This window comes from Spea bombifrons, chromosome 12, assembly GCF_027358695.1.
Source record: "Spea bombifrons isolate aSpeBom1 chromosome 12, aSpeBom1.2.pri, whole genome shotgun sequence".
NCBI classification, from domain to species: domain Eukaryota; kingdom Metazoa; phylum Chordata; class Amphibia; order Anura; family Pelobatidae; genus Spea; species Spea bombifrons.
In genome coordinates this window covers 2828621-2850789 of record NC_071098.1, presented here as the reverse complement: position 1 = coordinate 2850789, position 22169 = coordinate 2828621, and the positions used below count along the sequence as shown (strand labels likewise).

The window sequence follows — 22169 nt, the reverse complement described above, 5'->3', positions numbered from 1 at the left end:
CTCCTTTGTCCATTTGTCTTGCCCTTGGTCCTGGATTCTCCTCTGTTGTCCAAGGCTTGGTGGATGGTCTCAGTGTCTAAAATTTCCGTATCTATAGTAACACTTATTAGTTTTAGCTTTTTCTCCTTTATCCCACCAGTGTTCTTAGTCACGGCTTTCCGGCTTGTTACTGATGATGCTCGTTCCTCCTTCACCCCATACCTTCTGCTGCTTTTAATTAACATTTCATTTTATGTTGTTTGTTTATTTTATCTGTATAGATCCTGCATTGTTTAGGATATTTATGTTCTTGGCTATTGTGTTTGTGTAGAAACTGTTTCCATTATGTATTAAATTTTTTGGGGTTCTAACTTTACATTTTGTCTTCTTCTACCCCCAGCACGGCAAGTAATTCCAACCGAAGCTCGCCTGCTAGTTCTCCTCTCCAACGTCGGCATTCCCTTTCCCCCGCGCCACAGACCAGCGAAGGAGAAACCATGGTGGAGAAAGATCATTCATCAGACAAATCTCCTTCGACCCCAGAACCCGGAATCCAACGGAGCGGTTCTGGCCAGTCTGGACGTGGCGGGGGAAAAAATTCAAAGGTACGCTTTTTTACTTTTTTGATCAGTTTTTCTTTATGTTCTAGTTAGTATCGCATTGTGAGGATCCAGCGGCGGGTTAGGGACACCGCCGGCGCTCTGTCCACAGACAGGCGTGGATCTCTAACAATTTAGAATTTTTAATTTGTAATAACCACTACACACAGAGTGTTTCAAGCTCAATTCCCTTAGTTTTGTTAGTCTGAGCTTAATGGGAGTTGCTGTTCCCAGTAGATAAGACTAATGTCCTGAAAGGTTATGTGGCTTTTGCTGTGGTGGCCCAAAAAAAGGCATCCACTTCAGCTACAGAGTCTAGCGGTGAGAACCCAGACCAGGTCACTGCTTCCCTGCTACTTTATTAAGCCGTAAACGCTCAGCCATAGATAGATGTGAAATAGCGTATTAGCTGCTTTCTCTTTGAACAATTTCTTTTCGTTTTATTTTTACATGGTTTTATCCCCTTTATGCATTCCATTATAATAGTATTAGTCTATGGGGGGTATAAGGCTGTCTAAGGTGATGGGGAGGCCTCTTTATCCCACTGAATGCACTAAATGTCCTAAAATACCCCAAAACATGCAAAATGAACAACAGAGACCGTAAATGAATATTTCCGATCTCCCTGTGCTTGGATGAGTCATGATAGCTTCTAGCCGTTCATTCACACTTTCTGAGCAGCTGTCGGGAGACACAGGAAGTGAAGAGTGCAAACAAAAAAACGCTCCCCCAGCCCCATAAAACATTTTCATACGGCCCGGGCTGTTTTCTCTTCTGCTGAAGTTGCAGAAAAATTAACATATAAATTATAACATTTATCCAATATATTATTTCATAAGAGAACAAAATAGGAAAAAAATTTAATTAAGTATCCCTTTTGAGATCTACCAATTTTATTTAATTAGAATGAATTATATAATATATATATATATTGGCCACCTGTCCTCGTGTTTCCTCTTGAATATTAATAACAGATACAGAGTAACAAGCACAGGCTTGTTCAAGCAATAAACACGTCTTGACAATTAGGTGCACAAAGCGTTTGCCCCGGTTTCACTTTGCTTCGTAGAAAATATATCTAGTTTAAAAATCATCGAATGTTGAAAAGTCACAATTTTTTATCTCCTTTTTTTTTAACCGTTTATGGACTAGGCTCCAGAGAGCTTTATTTTTCTTTTTTGCGCAAAGATATTGCGAGATGTTAAATGAATTACTCCTAACTTTATTCTGAAATCCGTCCTTCTGATCGCTTAACGAAACAGAGACGAAGCATATAAAGAATCGTGTAGTTTGGAAAATGAATGATTGTGCTCTCCCCGTGCCGACATGTCGATACGACCTTATTAATAACCTTTCCCCCGTATTAATAACCTTTCCCCCATGCGCGGTTGGGCTTTAAGGCTTTTCTGCTTGGATGTCCGCTGTGATACATTTGTCGAATAAAACTTAAAGGGTTAAATGTACTTCAGATGAAAAAACGCGGAATCCTACATTTAGGAATTTGCTTTATCTCATTATCTGTTAATGGATACTGAATAGTTTTGTGTTAAAAATATATATATAGAGAGAGAAATATTTTTAAGATAACCTGCATTTTCTTTTGTGTTTATAAAAGAGGAAAAATCTAGTATTTTATATGAATGATAAATGTATAAAGTAGCACGTCGGGCCCGCAACCTTATCGTTTCGAGTTCTGTATGGCACGGGGAGGATTACGGCTTTAAATAGTATGGCGTGATGTTATTAGGGGTATAGCTTTGGATTTGATATACTTAAGCAGGTATTTACTGAATGGCAAATGTTCTGCCATAATAAAAATTGCAGGGATAATTGTCTCGCTCCATATGGAACTGTCTGCCTCTTTAATCCTCTCTTCCTGGGAAATTGCTCACGGGAGCATAAATTTTCATCGCAGTCTCGCTCTCATTAGATGACGGCTCTTCTTGCTGACTAGTTGAAATTAAATAATATCAATGTGTATATATATATATATATATTTTTTTTTATTTTAATTTTTTTTTTCAAAAACCCTCCATTTGTGTTTTATCCTCCTCCATAGAGTAACCTGATTTTTCAAAGGGAGTTAACTCTAAAGGGTTAAAGGAGACTAAAACAGAGTTGGATTTTGGCCGTTATCTGATACGGAATCAGGAGTTCTAAATGACAATATAGTGTATGGATGATATCGGTCTCTTCTTGGCGTGGTCCCACCAGTTGGGTTTTATTCCATCGGGTGAAGTCGGACACTGAGCCGCATCTCTACCATAACCTGTTTCCCACCCCGTGGATCGCCACAGGTTGGGTCTTTAAAGACTTCTTCCGTGGAATTCTGATCCTGTCGTTGAGCTAATGAGTTGCCGGTTATGATTCTCCATAAGCCGGTCTTTAACTCGTGACTACAAGCCATGGAGCCTCGGCGAAACCTTTTTGAGCTCCAGTCAAACACAGGACCAAAGCCAAACACTGCTTAGCAGCCCTTGCTTTTTAACGCGTCGAGAAACGGGCGTCAGATGCCAAAAGCTGGAATTATATCCTGTAACCCAACGCCTCTGACAGTATGCCATCTCCGGCCGACCCACGTGTGGTTCCTCAAGGTCACCAAGAACCCTTCTAACCTCAAATAATTGCTGCGAGACCCTTAATGCTTTGGTCTTCGCGGTATAACAGCCTTTCTTGTAACGCGGTTTTAGAAGTTACGGTGAACTGGACCCCAAACATAAAAACCGACATATGGAGACGTAGAGACATTTCTTTGGTGAAGAATCACTATTTTTTTTTTTTGCTGTTTATGGTAAATACCCATGTAGCTAAGCACAATATAGTGTGATTCATGTATGATTCCAGGATGTAAGATTGTAAATGACGAGCCGTGACGGGAAAGGAGATATTGGTGCGTCGGGACACGGTGTCCTTAGCAGCGCGCGATAACCTTTTACTTCCCGGCATATTCCCAGAACGAGACGTAGAATCAAATGATCGTTTTGGAAGCTCAGGTCCCAGATGCCTCTCTGTGAATGTGCCCGGCTCATAAAGGTATCCCGGTCGGCTAAGGGCCAGGGGTTGTATTTAGGCTGGAGCCCCCCCCCAGGGCAGCTCCCTAAAAGCCCCCCCCAGCAATTACCTCCACGCTGCCATTCTCACTTGCCGTTATCCCAGCGCTCTGCCTCTAATGGACGCGTTATTCACACCGTGGACTGGTTAAACTTTCTGATCTCCCCAACCGGCCCATTTCTGTACCGGGTGTGCCGGGCACCCGACCCTTTTGCCTAGGCTACAATACACCAAGTCAAGGCCCTTATTCGACACAAAAGCTGCAGCCCTATTACTGCAGCTGCCCTCCTTCTCCATGGTCCCACTGTTCTTGTCACTGATTGGCTGCTTGAAGCACTCCCATTGAAATCTTTATTTTATCTTCTGTTTCTTTTTTCTGTTGGATTGTTTTTTTTCCTCCTTAACCCTCTTGGCTCTAATCTTCTCTGTTTCTGTTTCAGTATGACAGACTTAACCTCATCAAAGTAAGATGTTCTATTTTGGTATCCTCCAAATTCCCTAATTCTGCCCCGTTCTCTGTTCTCCTGTTAGCGACGTAGAGACCCTGCCTAGCTAGAAGCTATCTTGCTTGACCCATACCTTTCCCAGATGTCTCTCCCCTTGCGTTGGTAGAAAGCAAAATCTACACTCAGCGTTCGCTTGCGTTTTCCCCCAACGTCGGTCCTTAAAATGCCTTTTAGAAGGGCGAGTGTGACGAGCCGGCGGCGAGTGTGACTTACCAGTTTGAACGCGGTAGCAGCGCCAGATGATGTTTTTTACGCGCAGAGGGCCTGTATTGGGGCACGATCCCGCGTAAAGCTTCCATTAGGGATCCTTGAGCCGTACATTCCAGTAAATCTGTCGGAATGTTGAGAGTCACACACTTTTAATATTGTCGGTAACTTCTGATATATCTGTGAAGAAAGCAGGTCTGATTTATGCTCGCATTATATATATATATATATATATATATATATATATATATATATATATATATAGTGTGTGAGAATATATATATATATATATATATATAGTGTGTGAGAATATATATATATATATATATTTTAAATCATTTTTCTGGGTCAGGACGGCACAAAACTGTAGTAATAATTTCCTTTTTTACGTAATCTCGGGCAGCTCAGCTCTTCATGCAGCTCACTGAGGGCTAAGGGTTAAACCCACCGTCTAAGTGAATGCAGATGAACAACAATTTTATATTATATTTCCCAGTCTGTAAAGAGTTAATGTAAGTCAAATAAAAAAAAAAAAATCTGCCCAAACATTTAGTTATGGCTTCGTTAGGACGCTAATCCAATTTACCCGGACTATTACGGCTTCTGCATTTAATTAGCCATCCCCGGCTAATCCATCCCCAGCATCCATGTTTATATGATACGGGGAGGTCGTAGGGACCCTTCTCTGGGTGACCGTGATGTGGGACAGATGGGTTTTTTGATAAATTGCTCCATTGGTTCGCAGAGCTCCAAAATAAATAAAAAAAAATAGTGTTTTTCCATAATCTCCATAAAGAAGACACTTTTTCTTGGTGGGCTCTCAGACTGAAGCCCTCACCTTTTTTGTTTTTCTTGGGTTTTTGTCGTGCCCCCCCCTACCCGTTTGCCCAGCCATAGTTAACCTCAGATGTCCAAATGACTCCGTATTCCCACGAGCCACCGTGCATTAGTAAGAACTTGTATGGATAATGAAGTAGTCGTGTAATCTTTTGATCTATATGTTGTCCTGCATGTAAAGTGCGTAGACTGTGATTTATCGTTGTTATTAACCGGCAGAGTGTAAGTCCCACAATCCCTCTGCCCCTATAGACAAGCCGTAGGGTGCATTATAAAGTCAGCTCGTTCTCTTGGCCTCTGCATTTCTTTAGGCTGTGATGGAGAGCAGAGGAATAAGAATGATCTTTATATGATGCCCCCTAGGGCTGTAAGCGGCAGAGTTGCAGTTTGATATGTTGCCAGCAGGGGGTAGCACAGTATCCTGTTATCGCTTCTCGGAGGAAGCTTGGCATGTAATGCCCTTTTTTTTTGTCTTCCCGCGCTGTTTAAAAATCTGTCCGAGATTTCTGAAATTTTAGTTGAGATTTTAAGGGCCGATTTCATTACATTTTCTTGTTTTTGGGGGTCAAATCACTTTCACCGGTTTAAGGACCAAGTTGTCCCCCCCAAATATCTCTCGGCTTCCTAATTTTTGTTCTTGGCCGCTATCTCCGGTCTTGAGGTTTCCTGTAACGCATTTATGTGAATGAAAACCAAAGATTGTATGCATTTCAGTTTGAGTCCCCGGGTTAGAATTGGTCTGGCGGGCAATCCGCCTCTAGAGCACTGATTATTCTGGATCAGACCTCACAGGCATCTAATCCGTGTATGTGAATGGCACACGCTACACGCTTACATGCTTACACCCACCAATAAAGAAAAGTACTCTTAGAGTAACCCGGACCCTCTGAGAGTACTTGAGGCAGCCAATCACTGAAATCATACTTGCAGAGTCAAATTATCCCTACAAGGTGGCTAAAAAATATATATATATATTTTTCTATATTTTTTTTTATCAAGGGTAGGATTTTTTTCTAATTTATAAGAACTTTTGCAACAGTTTCAGAAAGTGTAATTGTAAGTTATTTCAGGCAACGCGTCTGATATTTATATAAAGTGCATTAACAACATAAAAACAATGCATGCAGCTAATGATATTTCACGTTTACTTGTAAATTTGTGTATTTTCATTTAAAGACCTTAGATTTATTATTTTTTTTTTAAAGTAGCAATTCTCACCCAATTTTAATTTGTGCAGCACATACCATCTTCCCTATATCCTTATAATTCCATTCCTAGTCTAGTTGAATGCGTTATTTCACCCCATTATTAACCCTTCTTTCCTGCTGCAGTATTATGTCTCTTGTTCTTGAATTTTTCACTTGTTCTAATTGTTTTTTTCCCTTACAGAAAAGCCAGAGCTGGTATAACGTAAGTAGATCTTTGTTTCTTTGTATCTGTCACGTCCGCGGATGTTCAATGTACTTGTACTTGTGACGCGCTGGTTTTCGGACGGCTGCCGCCCCCTACAGCCAAGTAAGGGGTACTGCGTGTGAAAGAATTCAGATGGCTTCTTGGCTTCGTTGTGTTTATCAGCGCCATAAACTTTTGTTGATAAGCTCATTGTTTAAACTAAGCTCCACAGCGGAGATATATCTGATCTCTCTGCATATCCTGGCCATGAGAGTCACCCGAATTCTTTCCTCTGTTATATCTTATCACAGTCAGTGAAACAATGTAGATTATAACAACAAGAGGAGCCCAAGATATCTCTGGCAGCCCTGATTCCCCATTTCCCCGTAATAACGAGCTATGGCTTAACTGGCCAATCGCTAGGACAGTTCAGGGGTTAATTCGGCACTTTTTTTCATTTTTTGTAATCGAATCATCTTAAATCCAGCATTCCTTTTTAGCTCCGGTATATTTTGCATGGTTGCCAACGGAGAACATGATTACATTTATTTATATAGCGCCGGCAGATTCTGTAGTGCTGTTAGTAAGGGTTGCCGGTGAAAGTATTGACAATTTTAAATCGATAGTAACAATAACACACAACCCTGTTCTTGGAAGCTTACAATCTATTGTGTACGGGTGTGCAAGCCTTTTAACCCCTTTAAGTGCCAGATTGATTCATGCGTTCTTTTAAACCAACGTGCGGCTCGGTATTATGGAAGCATTATGCCGGATTTTTTTTGAGGGGTTAATCCTCCGGAGCCGACGGATATGGCGGTTATGCTCTCAGAGGGTGCAATATGAGTCCAGAAAAAATGTAACCTTAACAACTTGATAATCAGCCTCCCAGGAATAGGTGGTTAAAATCAGGAATCTCCTTTAGCAGCATAAATACACCGAGCAGGGCTGTGGGGGTCTGATAAGGGAGAATGTAAAGGCCAGATCGGTGTTTGTTTAAGTGTATAGATCAAACATTCTTACAAGAGGCTCGTGTTTGATCATAAGCCCGGCTGCTTCTATGGAGTAGCCTATAATTCATCAACGCAGGTTGCTTTTCCGGATTAACCTGTGCTATGCCGCGGGGTTCTGGATACCTTATACAATGTTAAATATAAAAAGAGGCTTATTGAGCGGATAGCGTTATAAAGAGACGCCTTGTGTACTAGGAATCGTTGAAGGAGCCCCCAAGCACCCACACGAGCAATAACAGCTAGAAGATGTGTCCCAGTCCTAATGATATCCGGCTTAGTTTAAGCTGGCTAGAGCTCTGCTGGATGGCCGTGCCATGTTTAGAGTACACTCAGTAGCTGTGATGTCTCAGTCAGGTAGAGGCAGGCGTTATATTAATGGTAGGCCAAGTTGTGTCGCAGAGGGCTTTGCATGGCGGCTGCCGCGTTCTTGATCTATGTTACCGTGCGCCTGTCTCGCTCCATCCTGAACGTTGTGTATCCGGTTTCCATGTTCATGCATGTGTCATGTATCTTGTTCTTTTTCCTTCAGCATGAGCGGCAACATATACGCAGAGTAAGGACCTTACCGTGCTTTCTAACCCAAACCCCTCGCTTTTAGTGCCAATAACTAGACCTCTAGGATCTTTAAATTGCCCCCCCGCCTGTAGCAGCAATAGCTTACTGAGAAGGGGCATCACCCCCTGCTGCTGTTATTTAAATCCCCCCTCCTACCTGCTGTCTCTCTGATTTCTCTACCCCCATTTTATATACTGTGCTCGGTCATTTCCGGTATGTGGCTCTTAGATGGCATTTGGGTTGGAATGTTGAATATAGATCGATCTTCGTAGTATATGGAGCCGAGGCCTCCGTTCTTCGCTCTTGCCGTGTCCCCCGTGCTTCTATAATCTCCTCTTATCCCCCCGTCCCACCATATGCCCGGTGCCGAAGTTGGTGAGGTTTTGAGCCCCCATGCTAGAGATCTCCCATCCCGAGCCTCCTTTGTCACATGTCATTTAGTGGGCTCTTATTGCCCCCGCCACATAGTGCCACGCGGTCCCGGCGCCCGGTGTTTGCCGTTCACCCCCACGCACTCTTATCTTCGGAAGTTTCGGTGCAAGCCGGGGATAACCCTTTTGTTACAGCAGCGACTTCCCTGACAAACACATTGACAGTCAGTGTCAGTCTGCACGGCCTAGAAGGTAAATCATTAACCTCTCCGTGGAAAACATGAAGTCGGGGGGATTTGGCACATGGGCCGTTCAAAAAGTCCTCCGTAAACCCAAATTTATTGTACTAGGAGATTGATGGGGGGGGGGGTTCTAGGTGTTTGAGGACCATAGTTGAGAACACTTAGGGATTTGATGGACAGGTTCTTGGGGTTCAGGAACCAGTAAGGGTTGTTGGCAGACCTTTTTTAAAGGGTTAATTTTTTTGGGGGGGGGTCGGATAGTTTAGGAATGTCCCAGGGATGCGCGTTTGGGGAGCGGTTAGGGATTGGTGAAAGTTCCGGAATATTTGGCAGAATTGTACTGTGGACTCTGGGGCTGGAACCCAGCTGTATGGGGGGTCCGGGGCAGCTGTGTGAATCCGGACAGGGTTCAGATACGTCCGATGGGAGCTTGACCCCGTTACAGTTACCTTTTTGAGGGCGATTGGGCAATTCTGAGTAAATAGTGTGATTTTAGGAAAGTCTGTGAAAGGTAATGACGCTTTTTTGTCATGGTGTACTGAAAGTTGATGTGTCAGCAAAAAAAAGGAGGTGAATGGAGTAGAACTGAGGACGCTGGCGGTGGGATTGCGGGGAGATGTGGCCATATGTTACAAAGTATCAGATATGTAATATAATGACACCGCGTGACATCTACCAGTACCGCTACGAGTCCTACACCAGTAATTCAAAAAGAATCCTGCAGCCCGTTAATCAAGATGATGCCGGAAACAGCAGGTTCTAGCATCTGTATTGTTTTTTCCTCCCCGGAACAAATGCATCCTTACCTCCTACTCCGCATAATATCTATCTCAGTTATTACCGCTAATTGCCCCCAAAAAAGTCCTTTTAATCACATACATTTTTACCTGTTTATATATATATATATTTTTTTACATTGAACACTTAATTGTAGCCATGTGATGCAAAAGGAGGCCACTTATAGGCTATTTTATGTTGTTGCCATAGAAGTGTTTTAAGATGTTTTTTTTTTTTATATGGATTAACTTTTAAGTTAAGTTTTCTCTACCGGTAAAAAAAAACAACCAAATAATGGTGAAAAAAAAAATAAATGTTGCGCGATTCCCCTGAAAGCCAAAAAGTTAATGTTTTACGCCGTGCCCTTCTGGGCGCCGGCATGAAGGTTTCGGTATTGATTTGGACTGTATCGGTGAGTAAAGGTGACGGTATGTAAAGCCGGTGACTCAGAGGCGTGAGTGCTGGGGCAGCAGCGGGGCAGTTCAGCTGTGTGCCGGGGCAGTTCCGTTCTGTGCGAGGGCAGCAGCGGGGCAGTTCAGCTGTGTGCCGGGGCAGCAGTGAGCTCAGAGTTCAGCGCTCGCTAGTAACTCCTGGAAGGCGAGGGGTGGGGAGCGGAGGGTTTCTGTGTTCTTGGTGGGGCTCCCGAGCTGTGTGTCTCTTTTGTGTTTATCTCGCACGCTTCCTGCTGTGTTATTTCTCCGGGATAACATCTGCTGGGGGCTGTCCTGACACAGCTTGGGTTACTGTAGGTCAGAAACCCACGTGGGTTTTGGAGGAGGGGAGTGGGTATAATCTGCGAGAGCGAGTGGAGGAGAGACACAGGCTTGCAGAGCTCATTTCAAGTTTGGGAAACTGTGGGATCGGCCGGAGGGATCCACCGCCCAGCAGAGTCGTGCAGAACCTTCTGATCTGGACTCTGGAAAGTGGGGGAGGAAGCTTCCAGGAGTAATTAAACGACGAGAGTGAGTCAGGGAAAGGGTTAAGGAGTTGGTTGAGGGGCATAGAGTAGGCTGGAGTGACAGAAATGAGAGGGGACACATGGGATGAGATGCTGAGCCCGTCCCCCGAGGACAGCTTGGAGCCCCCGGAGATGATGGATACTTCGGACAGCCCGTCGGATTGGGAGTCTGACGCCCTGCCGGAAGAAGCCGTCCTCTGGTACTCGGACAGGTTGGGGCATTCCCCGGAGGAACGCGGATATCACCACGGCGAAGACGCCCCAGCTGTGAGTGTGACCACCAGCATGCACCCGTCCGTTGCGTGTCTGTTGCGTGTGCGTTGCGTGTCCATAGCCCACTCTGCTGCCTGTGAAAGGTTTGTGAATGGCTAGAGGGATGTTAAATCTTTACAGTATGTTACAGAATGGCAGATACCGGAGGTAATATTTGTTAGCCGAGGATGATGAGACTTGTGGTCACGATGCAGCCCCTGCCCACGTGCGCACGCCGTTCACGCTTATAGCATTGTGGCATGTGAACCCCCTATACGTTGAGTCATGCGGTCTCTCCATGTCCATGGCGGGGTTACACGTTACACGCCAGCACACGGCTGCCCGTAGTATTTATAACCGCGTGTAACCCGAGTCCGTCCCGCAGACTGCGGAGATGTTTTGGGAGATGTTTTGGAATCTGGGCGGCTGATGGGAACTGCACCCAAAATCAGGGCTCGGCGCGCCGTTCTTCCTGCAGTGTTTTGGGGCGTTGTTTGGCTCGTCGGAGGTTCTGGAGTGAAGCCCGTAATAAACATGAACCAACACTTACTATACATCCTCTGCACCATGTGCCCTGTACAGACTACTACCCTACATGTCATACAGCTGCAGCCCCTGTGACATCATCAAGCAGCGGGTTTTCTGTCTCTTGAATCATTTTTAAAATCTCGGTAATCCGTGTATTTTAAGGAAAGTCTTTTCAATGATCTTTGGCGCGGCTCGTGGCGCGGTACCCGTGTCGTAAAGCGCGTGAGGAGCGCAGCGGCCGTGACGGTTACTGGGCTGTCGGCTGCGTTGGGGGAAAATCACATTAACTTCCACAGATTCGAACAAAGTGGGACTTTGTTTTAGGGAAGGAAGATCCTCTTGTGTTGTTTACAGCCAGAGATCATCGCCGGAGCCAACGCTTTGGTTCAAGTTTAGGACACGAAGTCTTGCGCAACTCTTTCGCGTCACCAGAAACATGATTTTCAGTACCGATATTCTTCTGTCCCCCAAACCTTCTACGAAACCCTTCCTAATCTCCTTTAAAGATGCTGTCCCACCTACCGTGTAAGAAACCTCTTCCCTAATACCGAAGGATATCCGACTCTTAATTAGCAATAACTGTCATGTCGGATTTTCCCCGGGAACACCTAATTGTCACGTGACGGTAAAGCTGCCACTGATTGGTTATTGCCATAGAACATTCTGCGACAAGGGATTCAATTGTTTTGTCTACGCTGGGACAGCATCTTTACGATATGTCTGCCGAGAAGCCTTACTAGATTGCTTCCTACTGTATGTCTCCGTCTGTCTGTTGCTGGTTACGCCTCCGTGTGTCTGTCCGCGGTATTATCTCTCTGTCGCTGTAGGTCGCGCATGTTCCATTAGACATTAGTCGTTGCGTGAGATTGATAACGGCTCGTTGTTTGCACCGTGTGTTTGCCTTCGCTCCACGCCGACTAAATCCCCAATCTGTTTTTCCAGGTACTGAGTCCAACGTACAAGCAAAGGAATGAGGATTTTCGGAAGATCTTTAAGCACCTTCCGGATACGGAGCGCCTGATTGTAGGTAAGAAACGTTATTATTCCTGGGGGGCATCCAGAGGGCTGCAGTGCATGCTGGGAATAGCATTGCCGGGGTTAATGTGGGAGCTGGTAAATATGGTTAGGATTTAAAAACCGGCAAGATGGCGGCCTAAATGGCCGAGCATTGCCTGTAACGCCCGTACGGGTTGAGCTCCCGGTGACAGCGTGGTGACGTCGCTCACGTAGTTTGCTGCTTATTGCATCATCAGACTTTGTTCTATTTTTACAGATTACTCCTGCGCACTTCAACGAGATATCTTACTTCAGGGTCGCCTTTACCTATCCGAGAACTGGGTTTGCTTCTACAGTAACATCTTCCGCTGGGAGACGGTGGTAAGTACCTACTCCTCCATGTTCCAAAGCAGGGGTCTCAGGGGGGGGGGTTAAAATGACTTATACCATCATTGTGATGCAGGCGTATCATTTCAAAGGAGGAATTGTCCGTATCGCCCCAGATTAACTATTTCAAGGTCAGATGGCTGACTGAGGCATTCGTGGGGAAGCCTTTAATACTCATCAGGCCCAAAGAACCCTGAATAATGCCTAATAAGTGGAAGAATCTGAAACCAAAGAAAACTTTAGACGCCTCAAGCTGAGACCCCCTATTGTGATCGTCAGTAAATGTTCTTTGTATGGATAATGTAACAATGTGACCCCTTACAGAACGCCAGACCTGGCTGCTTTCACCCCTAAAGTCCTTTAATAATTGCTGTGACTCCTCTTTGGCATCAGAACCTTCAGACAACCCACTGAAGAAATTGGGATTGGGCTGAAACCATTGGCTCAGAGTATTTAGAGTTGGAGTTTATTTCTCACGCTGCCCCTTTTTATGTTCCAGCTCACGGTCCGACTGAAAGACATCTGCTCGATGACCAAGGAGAAAACGGCCCGGCTCATTCCGAACGCCATCCAGCTCTGCACTGAAACGGAGAAGGTGGGTTAAAGAACTGCCCCTCGGCCGCGATCCCCCAAAACTCCAGGAGCCATTGGCTGTGTATTCGTTTGCCAATGGCTGATGGGAATTGTAGTCGACAGTCACCCATTTGAAATAGTTTTGAATAGCCCCTCCCCATCATTTTTTTATTCTTTTTTCCAGCTTCTCTGGGGAATTTACTAATTTACTTTTCCTCTCTTTGCAGCACTTTTTCTCATCTTTCGGAGCTCGTGATAGAACATACATGATGATGTTCCGGCTTTGGCAGAATGCTTTGCTTGAAAAGGTATAGCGCTCTAAGTCATTCTTTAATGTCTATTCTAGTAGTTTCCTGATAAATTGCCCCAGTTTGGTGTTGGTGAATAGGAAATATTTTACAAATACTTCCTTTTAGAAAAGGGTATAACCCATTGCATGTTTAAATTCCCTCGCTGCTTTAGTCTCTACCGCTTCTGCTAGGAGGCTGTTCCACATATCTAGCACTGTAGGGACTTAAGAAAGCTTGTCATGTTAATGCATCTATCTTGGAGGGTAAATACGTTGCGTAGATTGCGATACCCCGGCACTCTTCTCATTTAAATTAACGCGGGACGCTGTTTATTTTTTGCAGCCGTTGTGTCCCAAGGAGCTGTGGCACTTTGTCCATCAATGCTACGGCAGTGAGCTGGGACTCACGAGTGACGACGAGGATTACGTGCATCCGGATGATGACTTCAACACCATGGGGTGAGTATGGGCCGCACGCCGCTGTGACATTAAACATACGATAGGCGCTGCGCAGCTTGAAACATAACGTTAATAAATGGAAGCTCGGGGGGTACGGTTTCTTGTGTCCCTGCATCCAATGAAGTCACGCGTTTCATTTTTAATATGTTCATTTTGTTTGCCTGTTAAAAACATCTTGATTTGTCCTTTTTCAGATACTGCGAAGAAATTCCAGTTGAGGATGTGGAAGTCAACGGCACCGCGAGAAGCAGCAGCAGCGGCAGCGAGGTGAGACCCGACACCGATGCCCTGCCGCAAGATCCGGTGCCCTGCTGCAGCTCCAGTCCGCAGACTGTCCGGAGTAAGGTCCCCCCGGTAAGTGCCACCAACCCCCCGCAAGCTATTTCCATTGGCGGGGGGATTGTTTGACGTACTTTTGTCTCGATACATGTGACAAGGTGCACTCTTTTTCAATGTACGGCTCAAACGGAAGATACTAAAACCATTATAATGGCGGCTCCTTGCCCAATCTGTGCTTTGGGTCGTACAAAAGGCCATGCTGGTTTCCGTCGACCTGTCCGATGTATCCGCCAAAGACGTGGAACCTTTTTTCTTTCTTTACGTTGACTGTGGACACTATTCGTGTTTCTGGAGTCCTTTCCTTGTTGTTAGAGTCTATAATATTAATGAACTCAAGTTATATTAAGCGTTAATGATGTCAGTAATCCAAAAAACTGTTGAAGCCTCGTTGACCCGTATATTCTTTTTTTCCACCCCAGTCCGTATCCGTCGTCCAGCAGGTGAACGAAGGTATGGCTGACGACGTAGATATGTCCTTAGACAGAGAGATTGTGGTTGAGGATGAGCAGCAAATCGAACTCTCTCCTCCTGTTGCGTCTCCATCTTTGGACTTAAGCGACAACCAGGACCTTCCCACAGAGCTCAGCGACTCTTCGGAGACCCACGATGAAGGTAAGACGGCTTGGTCTAAAGTTTGGGGTCTGGCACCCAGCTGAGTGTTGGATCACTATTGCATGGGTGACGAGGCAAAAGATTTAGTGCTTAACGAACATCTGTGAAAGATAGGTCAGGGTAGGAAGCCGGTATGAATAGACAAAGAAGTACGGCGGCTTTCGGTGGAAGCCATGAAGCGGTGATGTAGGGAAGGAGGCTGGGTGTTATTGAAGTTGGGGACACCGGGTGGGTAAGAGAGATAAAGATTACTATGAGGTTTTTTTTTAAAAAAAATTGACTCTTGTTATAGGTGAAGTTCATCCATTCTATGAGGACCTGAGCGGGCGCCAGTACGTCAACGAGGTGTTCTGCTTCAACGTGGACAAACTTTTCGACCTCTTGTTCAGCGAATCGCCATTCCTGAGGGATTTCATGGAGCAGAGGCGGTTTTCAGGTGAGACGGATCTCGCGCGGATCCAGAACTACGTGCCGACATGTTCTCGGTTATCTCATCCTCTTCCTCCGTGTATTTTATGCTCCGTTCAGATCCTTTTCAGACCCCCTCCTCGTCTTGCAAGTCTAATCTTATTTTTTGTTTTGCCGCTAGATCTAAAATATCAGCCTTGGAAGAACGAGGTCGACGGCAATAAGACGAGAACCATCACGTACACCATCCAGCTCAACAATCCCCTGGCACCTAAATTTGCCGCAGTCGATGAGACCCAGGTGAGTGACCGAAGGAATTCGGCAGCCATTGTCTCGCCGCACAGCTTTGGTGTATAGTAAATACGGTTTATCTCTATCTATATTAATCGAAATGCATCTATATTTTCAGACTATGTACAAGGCGTGCCAGAAGGGCGAATGCTACGTGGTTGATGCCGTAATCCTGACGCGTGACGTCCCGTACCACGACTATTTCTATTCTGTCAATCGGTACATGCTGACAAGAGTGGCCAAAAACAAGTCCCGACTCAGGTAATGAAAGTCCTAAAGAACCATAACGTCCGAATTAATCAGAGAACCGCTGACTATCAGATCGGGGTTGGTGAGCAGATACAGTATAACAGATTTCTCTATATATATTGTTTATAGGATCTCAACAGAGCTTCACTATCGGAAGCACCCTTGGGGCCTTGTCAAGACCTTCATTGAGAAGAACTTTTGGAGTAGCCTGGATGAATACTTCCAACACTTGGGTAAGATGTGATCACTTCGCTCAGGGAGAGGAGGAACTGATCCCTGCCGTAGTATATACTATATGTACTATGATTTAATAGTCTATATCAATACCAATTATGTTATATATATTAATGAATGTTTTTTTTTTGAATGACAGTCAACGAACTCACCAAATTAAGTGAGCTATCTCTCAATGACAAGCCCATCAAGGTCTCGGCCGCTCGCCGCAGGAAGCGTCCTCACGTGAGACATGTCCACGAACCCGCGAGCCCGGTGACCACCCCGACCGATGAGGAGAACCCCAATAACACCAGACATGTAGCAGGTAAGCTGAATCTGCCTACGAGCCCCAGAGGGTCTGGGGGGGGGTAACAAGGTCTCCGGGACCAAGACTTGAATTTAATCAGACCCCTCCCCACCAAAACTGCATTTTATGCTTGTAACAGCGCGGCAATCGTGATTTCAAATAATTTCCGTATCATTTGAATAATGGATTAATTATAATGATTATAACAGGGTTTAGGGCTTTGCTCTCGGCAGAGCCGCGTTTAGATGGGGATTCTAAATCGGAACGCAGAATGTTGCTGTAGCTGCCGTAGCCGAGGCGTTAAACATTTCTATTCTATTTTTTACCGCAGGCTCCACTCAGACGCGACACGTCCCTGAGGAGAAGAACATCGAGCTGCAGCGTTTCTCCACGCTCCTCAGGTTCATCAGCTGCGCGTAAGAACCTTTTACATATATATATATATATAACTCTATATACACACATATACTGTATGTATATATACAAATATATGGACTCCATTCCCAGCCTTCCCTTAGCTCCAGGCTGAATCTCCGGCAGAGGTGGTAATGCTCACCCATCGCAAACCCGATTACCCTTTAGGGCATCAAAATGGCTGATTTCTGACCATAGAGGAAGACATTACATTTCTGTGTTGTATAGACGAGCTGTCGTTAAGCCATCTTGCTACCACTCCGCCTAGCACCAAAAAACACTGACTTTTAGGTATTTTATGTATTTTTTTTGTTTTCTCTCCCCAGTGTGTTATTGCTCGTGTTCGTGAATACGTTTCTGTGCTACAGGCTTTGGATGTTAGAACACAGCACCAAGTCCATTACTGCCTGGCACCCTGAAAGGTAAAGACAACGAATTGAAACCCATCGTAGCAGATGTCCTGTATATGAACATTCTGTACGCGAGGCTGTAAGCGAGCCCTCGCTCAGAACATGCGCTTAACGTTTTATTTCCGTCTTGTCTTCACACAGCTGCATGACCCAGACTCAATCCGAATGGGCGCAAATATTAGAATCGCAGCAGAGAAGCCACAACACCAAGCTTCAGGAGTTCAGGGAAATGATACGGGGGTCTCTTATTCTTCTAGAGCAGGTAATGCTATGGATACCGTACGGATAGTTCTGTATAAGTGAAGGAATTAACCGAGACGTTCCCCCTAAATATACCGTATCCGCTCGATTATAGGTGCACCCTTAGACGTTCCCCCTAAATATACCGTATCCGCTCGATTATAGGCCGCACCCTTAGACGTTTCCCCCTAAATATACCGTATCCGCTCGATTATAGGTGCACCCTTAGACGTTTCCCCCTAAATATACCGTATTCGCTCGATTATAGGCGCACCTTTAGACGTTCCCCCTAAATATACCGTATTCGCTCGATTATAGGCCGCACCCTTAGACGTTCCCCCTAAATATACCGTATTCGCTCGATTATAGGCCGCACCCTTAGACGTTCTCCCTAAATATACCGTATCCGCTCGATTATAGGCCGCACCCTTAGACGTTCTCCCTAAATATACCGTATTCGCTCGATTATAGGCCTCGCCCTTAGACGTCCCCCCTAAATATACCGTATTCGCTCGATTATAGGCCGCACCCTTAAAGTTTGGTGCTATTTTAAAGAAGAATTTATTTTTAGAGAAAAACTACAGATGAGTGGAATAATAAAACAGTATTTTAGCTAATGAACAGGAATACATGCATTGTAACATTTTTGGTATCTTTTATGCAGGCAAATACAGTAATCCCTGAATGAACCCCTCTCCCTTGAGAACGTCGCTTCTCTATCGCTCTATCTCTACGTGATATATTCTTTTTCAGTTTTATCATTACCCTAGAAATGTTTTTTTTTGTTTTTTTTTAAAGCCGTTTTTTTGTCTTTATACAGATGAAATATTCTTTGTTGAGCCTACAAAATGGAGTAACACCTCGAGACCTTTTCTCAGAAAAAGAACAGGAGAAAAGCAAAGACGGCTCCTAGGCTGGATGCCAGAAGAATAGAGTGTTTTGTAACTATGTAAATAGACCTGTACATGGTCATAGGTGTGTGTGTGTGTATATATGTATCATACGAACTCAAATTTATTTTCAATAATTTTAAGAGAATGCATCTTTTGGGAGGGATGTTCTGCGGAGAGACGCCAGAGACGTGTTCTTTAGATGGCGCTGGAATATCACATTTCCATTCTGAAGAAAGAAACATGCAGCTCCTCCTCTAGATGAGGGATCTTTCTCGATCCAAGTGTATAAATCTGCCCCATCGTTCTACCTCCGACGTCGGCAAACCTTGCTGATGTCTGCCCTACGCTGCCCATGCGCCATGAACATGTCTACTGGAGTCCTAGGTTGAGAGGTGCCAGAGACGGCCAACGGAACTCAGAGAGAACTGAGCTATGCACTAAAGCTCCCCACTGAGGTAATTTCAAATTCGAATGACTTATCCGTGAAGACTCCACTGCAGTCAGGTTCCCGTCTGACGCGATCTCGATGGTGAAAAGTCTCCTAGATGGAGCAATACATGTGAAAGTTTTTTATATATATATTTTTTGTTAGTTTAAAGCTTGAATATGGGAGTGGGATGTCTGTCTTACTTTAAAAAATGTATGTTATGGCTTCTTTGATGAAACGGGCTTCTACGCCATTGGATCTCCTCCGAGGAGTCCTCTTGGCCCCCCGTTCAGACCATTGTTTGGCATCAACCATCTCTTTCGTCACTCCGGTGGGATTACCAGTCATCGGAGTCATCCAATTCACGATGGTTATGGAGATAACTTGGGGATAGTTTTGTTGGATTACTGTTTGTCAAACTATGAATGTGACCCGTTTAGAACAAAGGCTTAAGTCTTTGAATTTCTAAAAAAAAAAAAAAAAAAAGAATGCTGCTATGTGCCGGAGAACCCTCCAGATAATGACCTACAGACTGGAAGGCATAGAAAGAGAGGTCTCTCCGGTCAGCTTGCTTGCTCTTGGCTTTTGTTTCCCGTTACTGAAGCTCGTCTGTACTCGATGTGAACCGGAGAACCATGCGTCTCCAAATGCACTTTCAGAAAGGGCTTTCTGTTGACCTGCAGGCTCTGGTTGACACAGCCATATATATATAATATATAATATATATGTTTAATAGGTACTCCTGTATGACAGAAGATTATAAGAAGGGTGTTAGAGATGTGTCTGTTTCCTGTAGCCGACTATCTTTGCCGGCAGTTGCCGAGTTGTTTCCGTTTGTTCCTTGGTATATATGACTTGGTATCCACGTCAACGAAGGTAGCTTTTGCGTTCCATTTGTGTTCTCTGTGGTTGCCAAGAGCGTGTCGGCCTTTGTCTTTGCTATTTGTTCAGCATTAGTAACGACGGTCCTAAAGAAAAGATGCCCGAATAGCTTTGCAATGCTTTAATACGGGGCGTAGTGCTCGAGGAGCCCGTAAGTCGGGTTCGTTGACGGAACCGCTTCATGGGAACCCAATAGCAGCGCTACAAATATATAGTTGTGAATGTTAAAATAAGTTAAAAAAAAAAAAATAAATAGCGCCCATTCCGAGATGCCGATTGGGATGTCTGGCTTAGAAGCCGACCCGAAAATTCCCCCAGTTTTTTAGGGTATAAATTTTGCACAAGTGTTAGTTTCTTAAACACTAAAGGCTGAAACGCGGACAGCGGGAATAGTCGAGATCGGTCACATGATAGCTGCCGGCAGACGGACGGATAAATATTACCGTCACTGTAGTTACTGTTATGCATTGTTAACGCCGCTTTGTAAACATTCCTTGTTTATCCCTTCTGGGGCTGGTTCTGTAAACGCCGTTCTGTTTTCCATTTACTATTCGTTTTAAATAGCGGGGGGGGGGGCATAAAAATAAGAGTTTAGAATAAGTTTAGAAATTGTTTTTAAAGGAGGAGGAAGGAGATTGGTTATACACAAATCTGAAACATTATCTACCTGTTCTCTATTAAAACGTAGTTTTGTACCTTTTTAAATTTTTTTTTTTAAACATTTTAATTCTCTTATCCGTAGTTCGCCCGACTATAATTCCCGTCAGATGATCAAGGGTTATGGGAATTGTAGTCTGGTTGCAAATCTGAGATCTATGGGCTGGTTGACCTTGCTCTGGCAGTATCGTTGTGAAACCGCCATTTATTTGGAGCTTGTGTTATAATTACCGGGGGGGGGGGCACATTAAGTTATTCAAGATTTAGTCCAGAAAAAAAATTGAAAAATTTAAGAAGGGTTTCTTTGTGTAATGATTTTTATAGAGCTCTGAAATTAATAGAATTCTGAAGTAAAATCTCATTGCGATAGAGCTATAAAAATATTATTATATATTATATTAATATATATTATATTAATATATATTATATTAATATATTCATATATATTATTTTTTCACCTCCCGATGTTTCACCAATTTTATTATAACCTAATGTCCGAGTATAGATTGATTGTTGAGCGCTGGCCCCCGCAGAGACCCCCCCCCTTTTATGCACTTGACATAACGAGACACGCAAATAAATGGCATTGTGATAAATCTGATATTATGTATATATTTGCTCTATTCAGGTATATCTCTTATGTAGTCGTTTGTTTCTTAGCTGCTGGCAGCTTCCAAAGTAAATTTAAGAGAAAACCCTGAAAGTATTGATTTATTTGGGGGGGGGGAGGGGTTTAAAACCCGATGTTGTGTTTGCTCACGGCCACAGTCTTCCCGTTAGCGTCGTCCTCGTCTGGGTAAAGGGCGCCGAGCATGGGATTGAGAAATTCAATTTGGTAACTCAATTTCTCAAGTCCCAGCAGGCCGATGGGTTAAATGCTGTCCGGGCCGTGACCCGATGCTGCCGCGGCTTCCTGGCTGTTGAACTTCAATTCCCACAATCCTCAGAGAACCTCAAGAGGTTGAAGTTCAGTAAGAGAGGATGATCTCGCTGGATACCTAATGTAATGCTCTAGAGCTATATATTTTTTTATAATGAATGGCCGACTTTAACGTTTTCAGATGTTTAGGGATCTGTCGGTGTCGTTACTTGAGTTTTGGTGAAATGGATGGTTTTAGAGCTCCTGTGACATCTATGGACTTCTTAATAGATAATAGCTGCAGATACCATCCCCAATAAACGACAAAAAAACGTTTGGGGTCCTCGGGCGGCCGAGTTCCCGCTCGCGTACATGGAGTTATGACTCCGTTGGAGTTTTTGGTTGTTAACCCGACGGTCTTTTTGACGTTTTATGAGCTTCCAAACTGTTCTACGAATTTAGGTGTTTCCTGCTTGGCGATCATTACCAAAATACTTTATGCCCTTTTGCATGACCCCCAATGCATGAAAGGTAGGCTGATAAAGGCTTGCATCGCGAACGCGCCGTTCCACAACCAGAACGGGGTGCGTGTTATTAGCTTTCGGGCAAAGATTGGATCTGAAGATCACCTCCGGCTTATTCTGTTTAGGTTTCGTTCATTTTGTTCCTGATCTTAGACCAATTACACCGGAATTTATGGAAGTTTTCTGCAATTAAATCCGAAGCCAAAAAGGTCCTCCGGTGACGGGTTGGGTGCAGGAGAAGCTTCCATCCTACCGGCAACAATCCACGACCATACACAAAAAAAAGAAGTCTTAAAAATGTGTTATTTTTCTAATGATTAATTTATTACTAATTTATGTACAAGTTTGCTTTTTTTTCTAACAATTCATTTCTGTATTTTACGTTAAAGTTAATGCCACGAGTTGAACGAGATACTTTGAGAACGGTCCACCAGTTGTTCTGCGCCACTCACGTGCCAGGAGTGCAATTCAGC

The 22169-nt window shown here is 44.3% G+C and overlaps 1 protein-coding gene across 1 annotated transcript; it reads left to right on the top strand.

Annotated features, from left to right (window-relative positions):
- Positions 1-379: 379 nt before the first annotated feature.
- GRAMD1B (GRAM domain containing 1B) lies at positions 380-18707 on the top strand. The gene is made up of 18 exons (XM_053452108.1): positions 380-584; positions 6569-6589; positions 12207-12291; positions 12538-12641; positions 13147-13242; positions 13448-13528; positions 13853-13968; positions 14163-14322; positions 14727-14919; positions 15212-15355; positions 15509-15627; positions 15737-15879; positions 15997-16100; positions 16241-16408; positions 16722-16806; positions 17131-17226; positions 17356-17476; positions 18275-18707. The coding sequence occupies exons 1-18, from the start codon at positions 477-479 to the stop codon at positions 18365-18367; spliced, it is 2037 nt and encodes a 678-aa protein (XP_053308083.1). The 5' UTR covers positions 380-476; the 3' UTR covers positions 18368-18707.
- The last annotated feature ends 3462 nt before the right edge of the window (positions 18708-22169 follow it).

Bases quoted from the DNA above. Each gene is read 5' to 3' on its own strand.
- GRAMD1B (XM_053452108.1), top strand. From the start codon at position 477: ATGGTGGAGAAAGATCATTCATCAGACAAATCTCCTTCGACCCCAGAA. The intron at 15,880-15,996 runs GTAATGAAAGTC...TATTGTTTATAG, and splicing joins AAAAACAAGTCCCGACTCAG to GATCTCAACAGAGCTTCACT. The intron at 16,807-17,130 runs GTAAGAACCTTT...TTCTCTCCCCAG, and splicing joins CTCAGGTTCATCAGCTGCGC to TGTGTTATTGCTCGTGTTCG.